The sequence below is a fragment of the Oryzias melastigma genome, unplaced genomic scaffold (assembly GCF_002922805.2).
Source record: "Oryzias melastigma strain HK-1 unplaced genomic scaffold, ASM292280v2 sc00328, whole genome shotgun sequence".
Lineage (NCBI taxonomy): Eukaryota > Metazoa > Chordata > Actinopteri > Beloniformes > Adrianichthyidae > Oryzias > Oryzias melastigma.
The window spans coordinates 133850-141312 of NW_023416931.1; the positions used below are offsets into that span (position 1 = coordinate 133850).

Genomic DNA, 7463 nt, shown 5'->3' on the forward strand with positions numbered 1-7463 from the left:
AGGAGACTTTTAATGTCTCGATGAGACAAAAGCGAGTTAGGGTTGGGCACTGATTGGGTTTTATTCGGTCCGATGCCAAAGTTGTTCTTTGATTTTGGTTCCTAATCAGTGCCAATTTCAGTACTTCAATAATAAAAAATAATGCCTACATATTCACAAATCAACAAATTTCAATTTGCCATTAAATCAGAGCTCCCTAACCTCCGAGCATCAAACTGATGCCCCGCCCCTCTTTCACAGCACGGTGAATCTGCTGCACCCGTCTGTCAAACATGATCTTGAGCATAAGGCCGCGGCCGGGTTTCGGTGTCTGTGAATGTTAAGGTGCTCACACACCGGCTAGTTTGGCATACATTCCAGTGTTTTCTGAGGTTTAGCTGCACTGTTGTGTCATTGTCTTATTTGTGTTGTGATGACCATGGTCACTATAGCAGCCAGAACTTTCATGATTTTCTTCCTAAATATTGCTTTTGGTTCTAAAAACCAGATGTTCTTGTTCCCAAAAAGAATCTAATGATGGTGCATTTTTAAAGTCTAAAGGTGCATTCACACTGAATGCAATCTCGTGGCAGAAGCAGCCAGCTTCAAAGTTAATCGATGGTACCGGCACGCTCTGAGGGAGAATTGAAGCCCCGCAGCTCAGTTTGAGTGATGGGCGCGAATTGGGCGGCACAGTCAAAATGTAAAAACCTGAAGTTTGACAGGTCGCTGTGTCGCATCAGCAAATCAGGAACTTGGCTTTGGGCATTTGACGTTTTCAGTGCCTCGATCCGCGGGTAGAATATTAATCCAAAGTGAGGGTTTTTGTCCTGAGCTTTCATCTTTTTCCTTTACCCGTGGAGCCGCGGGTTCTCAGAGCTCATCCAGCTACTTTGGGGCAAATACGGCGGGATACACTCTGGACAGATCGCCGACTTTCACCCCCGCAGCAGAGTTCATTCGCTCGATATGCCGACAGAGAGAGACGTTGTCAGCTCAGGTCTCATTTACACATTTAAAAAAAAGGTCTCCTAATTTTATTTTTCCCCCTCGGGTTATTACGAGACGGAGAGCCTTGAAGCTCAGCCACAGAGAGACAGAAACACAGTGGAAGCGGCTGTCATACAGACACAGCCCCCTGTACCGGGAAACTCTTTGCATAATAATCATATAAACTCAGACATGGAGACATGATTACTGATGTTTCTGTAAAACTCTTCACAATAAATAAACCTTGTTCCATAACATCGTATGTGTCTTCCATTTTTCTAACTAGCTCCTCCCACAGCGTCAGGAACACATTTTTTGACAGGCGACTAGCAGCGAATTTGCCGTCCAGCAAAAGAGGGGTGGGGCACGGCACGTGAATTTGTCACGCGAATTGTGTTCGGTATGAAAGCACCTTAAAACAGCGTCAGAGGAAACTCATAAGAGGCAAATCAATGGACATGGTGTTGCACATTTGGCATGCTGTATGAGACCGACTGCTCAAACCACAAAATCTGCTCGCACGGAAAAACCAAGACAGATGAAAAAAATCACTATGTTCTAACTGATTCATTCAACTCCGTTTCTTTCTCACACTCTGTCCTCTCCTTCACCTCCCTTGACCCCACCAGGCAGAGCAGGCCAGCCTGTCTCACATCGTGGACCTCCTGTCTCTTCTTCTGTTGACGGCCATATGGGCCGTGTGTCCTACAGACACCATGGCCCTGCTGGGAGGGTGGGTTAAGGACAAGCTGGCAGAGGTGAGACTCCTCTGTTACCCTTCAGTTCCCAGGAAGTTTTAAAGATATGACACCCTAAGCTGTATGTGGTCAGATCATCCTCAAATCTTTTCATCTGAACAAACTTTCAGCTGATGTTCCATCGTCCCTACAGTCGCAAACTGGAGGTGGAGGCGGATCAGATTGGATTGCAGTTGGCTGCAAAGGTATAGGCAGCCATGAACTAATTCAAAGATAACATTGAGTTTTCTCAGTGAGAACAGAAATTAAATGTTATCTGGAATGGTGTTTTGACTTAGAAGGGACTCATTTTTTCGATAGGTTTCAACATCACCTTTAACCTATTCTAACCTGGATTCTGTGAATAGCAACACGCTGTTGTCTGGTTTTAAGTCAGCTGGGAAAGCCTTTAAGTTGCACAGTGAAAAATGTGACAGCATGTTTTGGAGTTTATACATATGTGAAAGTTAATGGTTACTCTAATCATTTCTTTTACCTCATGAACTTTTCTCCAAACACTTCTCTTCTCTGTAACACTCACTGGTTAAATTCAGAAATCTGACAAATATTGACCATTTCAGCTTAAATAGTTTTAAAAAATCACAATTCAAGGAGGATTCAATCAAAGAAAGTGATCAAGAAGATTTCTGAGTTAATTACGGTATTTTCTGGACTACAAGCCACTACTTTTTTCCTAGGTTTTGAACTGTGGAGCTTATATAAAGGTGCGGCTATTCTGTAGATCTTTCTTCCACTGCTAGGGGCGCTCTAACCGGAAGTTGAATAAAAAAAATAAAAGACGAGAAATCAGTGAAAAGAAGAAAAAGCAAATGCTACATTTTCTTTAGCAGTTAAATCACACAATAAATTGTTAAGCGGGAATTATTTTCAAAGCATTTTTCAATCATCATGGAAACCACTCGAAGAATTTCCTATGATACAAGTTTTAAGTTGAAGGCCATTGAGATTGCAATCCAGGAAGGAAACTGCGCTGCTGCACGCAAGCTTAGCATAAATTAATCCATGGTGAGACACTGGAGGCGGCGGCGGGAAGAGGTCATGCAATGCCAAAAGTCAAGAAAAGCTTTCTGAGGACATAAAAGCAGGAAAATGTCCTGAAGGACTTGGTGAGCTCACAGAGAGCAGATCCGACTGAAAGCCAAAACAATCGCCCGCGAAATGAAGATTGACGATTTCAAAGCGGGACTGTCATGGTGTTTCAGATTTATGAGACGTAAAAACCTGTCTATCAGGGCACGGAGCACTCTTTCAGCAACTCCTCCCCGACTACCAGGAAAAAGTGGAAAAGTTTGTTTAAAAACATACAAGAACACTCCATCGGACCAGACGACATCTTAATATGGATGAAGTTCCGCTGACGTTTGATCTGCCTCCGACCAGGACCGTTAACAAGACAGCTGGGTCATCTATGTTGTTGAAAACAACGGGACACGAGAGGACGCACTTCACCTGCGTTCTGGAATGCACGGGATCTGGAAAAAAACTTCCACCCATTGTGATTTTTAAGCGCGTAACTATGCCGAAAGAACAGCTCCCGAAACGCATAGTGGTCAAAGTAAACACCAAAGGTTGAATGATGGAAAGCCTAAGGAAGGAATGGTTAACGGAGTGCTACGGCAAGCGCCAGGGGGGATTTTTTCACCGGAAAAAAGCGCTGCTCGTTTTGGACAGCATGAGGGCCCACATCACAGATTCTGTGAAAGCAGCGATCAAGAAAACTAACTCCATCCCAGCTGTGATTCCTGGAGGTACAACAAAGTATTTGCAGCCGCTTGACATCAGCGTGAATCGGGCATTTAAAACGGCACTCCGGGCTGAATGGGAGACTTGGATAACGAGCGGTAAAAACTCTTTCACAAAAAACGGCTGCATGCAAAAAGCATCTTTTTCTGATGTCTGTCAGTGGATCATATCAGCGTGGAGTGCTGTGAAAGAATCCACCATCATCAACGGGTTCGGAAAGGCAGGACTGCTGCGCACGGAGACCGGCGCACCTTCAGCAGAGGACGACACGGAGAGCGAGACGGATGGAGACATGTGTGATGAAGCGCTTCTGAGGCTGTTCAACTCCAACACCAAAGAAGAAGACTTCATGGGTTTCAGTGAATACGATTAAAGTGACTTGTGGTTTCAAACACGGGAGAAATGAAGGTAAATAAATACCGTCTTGGTTCCTTTCGGTTTTTTTTTAGCAAAGTTGCTGCCGTGTTAAAAGGCACTGTTCACAAAACACCTGTTCAGGTACATACATGTACATTTTCAGTAAGAAATCGTTCTGTACATGCAGTAACTATGATATTTTTGAACATAAACATTGGCGGCTTATGGCCCAGTGCGGCTTGTGTATTTTTATTTATTTTTTTTTTAAATAAATAGAGCGGTTGTGGCTTATATACAGGTGCGCTCTATAGTCCAGAAAATACAGTACTTGAAATTTTGCCCAGCCTTTGAGCCGATTATTTATGTATTTATTTATTTCATAAAAAAAGATATGTGAAGCAGAATAACACCTTTCCTTCATATTGATTGTTTTGGTATAAGACAGGCATACCTGAAGGTAGTCTTAACACCTTGTAAAAAGTTTGCTGGACACCAGGTGGCTCTGTTGACCAGGAGAAGCTGCCCTGTGCCTGCTGCTTCACATGCAGGCACAGGGCAGGAAGCTTCCATGCTCTGCATGCACTTCAGGTTTCATGCCACATGTTTACGTCTGCATGTGTTCCTCCATCCAGGCCTGTGCAGATGTGCGGGCTGGCCCTGTTTTTTGGCAGCAGCTGGAAATCACAGACAGACTTTCAGGAGAGCCCTCCCTGCCTGAGTGGCTGTCCACACACCCATCCCACAGGAACCGGACCGCTCAGCTGGACCGTCTTATACCACAGGTATAAACACACTTGCTGATCAACTGTTCCTTTTTCTCAAACAAACATGTTTGTCTGAAGCCAAGTATGGAATACCCATGATCCTCTGTCCTGTGCATCTCCAACATTCTGGGGAGAGTGTAGCTTCAGGAGCTTTTGCATGGAGACCTAATAATGTATCTAGACAGATGCTTTTGCCCCTGCAGACGCAGAGATGGAGACACAAAGGGCAAATAGATTTTCGGGAGAGGTAAAAAGGAACAAGGTTTTAGGAAGACAATAAAAACATTTAGCTTTCCCAGCACCTGGAGGTCCTGAAGGAAAATGACTTTGTCATGACCAGCTCAAACTGGTGGATTTGAGAAAAGACAGTTGTTGGCATGTTGGAAGATAATCTAGAAGAAGTTTCAATCTTAAGTGTGTTGATAAATTTTTTTATGATAATGTATGATGTTGGACCCCTGCCCCCCCAGAAGTTTTGAGAACTGCGACAACAACCACCAACCAAGCCTGCAAGCGCTTGCATAAAGGATCTTCACAGGGAAACACTGAGGCTAAAATCATGACAAGGAAGACGTTAAAATGAAAGAAATAAAGATTTTTCTGTAGATGCATAAAAATAAAAAATAAAGTTAAATACATAGAATAAATTACATGGAAAAATAAAGTGTAATACATTAATTTTTCCAAAGTTAGGTAAGTTTATCTAAAACCAAAACTAAAAGCGTGGGTCTTGAGCATTGGTACATTTGACTGGATTGTCCCTCACGAGACTACTATGCATGAAGTCTTCCTGAGTGAAGAACAGAGAAGGTCCAAAGAAGTACGCAGAGAACCTCAAAAGCGGACGCAATATTTTGCAATCTACTTGACAACAAGATAATCCAATCAGAGGAATTATCACATGCAGGAATCACATTTTAATAGAGAGAAATCAGGTGGGGAACTGTGACGTTCGTGCAAAAGTGGGAGCTAGCAAGTGGCATGCTAGCTTGGGTCGTGGTCTATGTTTTTAATTATCTATTTTATTTTAATGTTTGATGTTTCAAAACAAGGCTGGTGTTATTTCCATATGTTAATGTGTGACCAGCTCAAAGACTGATGGAGATTCCCGTTGGCCACATATAATCTGTGCAGCCAAGATGTAGATTGCTGCATTGCCCACAAAGATTCTAAGAATATATGTTGCTGTCAGTTGCACTCTTTTTTTTAAAGGAAAGTAATTATTCACACATAATATTCTACATACATGCTGCCAGTGTTGAACATCTTTCTTGGTGGCACAGACTGGAGGAAGCCAGATAGAAGCTGCAGTGTTCACTTTCTGCCCAGTGACAGAAACACTGAAGTGACAATAAGGGAAAAAGCTGTTAATTCAAACATAACAAAATATGTTGTTTCTAAGTTTGCTTTTTTTCACTGTGGTAGATTTTTATGGTAGTGTTCTATAGATTCTTGCACAAAGGAAAACTGTTCATATGACAGCAGTGTGTTACCTGTAACACTGGAAGATGCGGTTCTTGCACTATTTACAGCTTAGTTTTTAGAGATAGTAAAAATGTAAATATAGGACGACATCAATGATTTTCTAAGCTTTAATTTGAGCCATGTTTTGTGAAAATTGGTTAAAAAAGATGGAGCTAGCCTGATTTTTGTGGTTGATTCCTGCATGTCTTATATTGAAAAGCTGCGTTCTGTTGAAGCGACTCAATTCATAGAAATGGCGGCCGTGCGCGCATGTCTGTCTATAGCAGCGAACAGATGAAGGCCAATCCAGTAATATATATCAATTGTCTTGAGCCTCTTCCTAAAAACCTCTCTGGTGTCCACGGCCCTCATATCACGAGGGAAGCTGTGACAACCCAACCAGTCTCCTCTTATTGCGTTACATTTCTAAGTTACCCTTCCTTGATGTAACTATAATACATAGATGCTTTTGTCTATTGTCCTTTATTGCAGGCCCTGGAGTTGAGAGAGAGCTGCAAGTGTCCTGCTCTGCCTTCCACAGACCCTCGTGTGGTCTTTGAAAAGACGGTGCGTGTGATGTTGGAAAAAGCTAAAGTTCAGATGGGAGAACCAGGGTCCGAGCACAAGGTCTAACCTGCTCCAGCCCCCACTGGATTGTCAGGAGCACTGTTTGCCCAAAGTGTGCACGCTTATGTCCCAAGTCTTGATCATGAAGTGAAACCCAGATCTCAGTCAAAGCCTTACAGTGAAGCAAAAGTGCATGGAGACTTGATTCCACTTAAAACCTGATCCACAACACATTTTATAGAACACATTTATTTGCCAGGAGGAAAGAAACTTGAGTGTTTCTGTGACAATAGGCTGAAGGCACAGTATTTGGGCAATGAGTCAGCACAAGAAACTAAACAAAGGTAATGGGTTTGTGCATGGCTCATGGACCTGTGGTGTGAGAGGACCGTGAGCTTGTTGAAGGCTGTGTCATAGGTTGAGGTCATGAGTGCTCAAGCGGTTACTCTTGTGTTCTCATGCAGCCAACAGTTTTTGTTTGCGAGAGACCTAATTGGTAATGGCTGAAAACACGGCCCTGTGCTCAGGAAAACAAATAATAAAGAATAGACCTTTAAGACTTTAGGATATTTTAAAGTATTTAAGACCAAATGAATGATGTTTCAATAATAGATGCTGTTTAGGGTTTGTGACCCATTGAACAGCACAGGAGGGTTATTGTTAATGGAATTGTATACTTAAGGGCTCTTAAAATCAATGCAAGCTCAAATGTTACTTTGTTTATTTTATTATATATATAACTATATTTCTAGTTTTGAGGCTCTTGTAAGTTTGGTTTCACTCCCAACATTTGACTAAGTTCTGTATGATTTAATGCAAAATGTTTCATCTGAAGAGGAAT

At 42.4% G+C, this 7463-nt stretch overlaps 1 protein-coding gene across 1 annotated transcript in view; it reads left to right on the forward strand.

Moving 5' to 3' along the window:
• oma1 (OMA1 zinc metallopeptidase) overlaps nucleotides 1–7463 on the forward strand; it is a gene marked incomplete in the record, with an annotated part of 21471 nt that overhangs the window by 13429 nt on the left and 579 nt on the right. Inside the window, 4 exon segments of the mRNA XM_024261826.2 lie at nucleotides 1599–1727; nucleotides 1838–1912; nucleotides 4460–4609; nucleotides 6548–7463. Of these exon segments, the coding sequence (XP_024117594.1) occupies nucleotides 1599–1727; nucleotides 1838–1912; nucleotides 4460–4609; nucleotides 6548–6688 (495 nt within the window).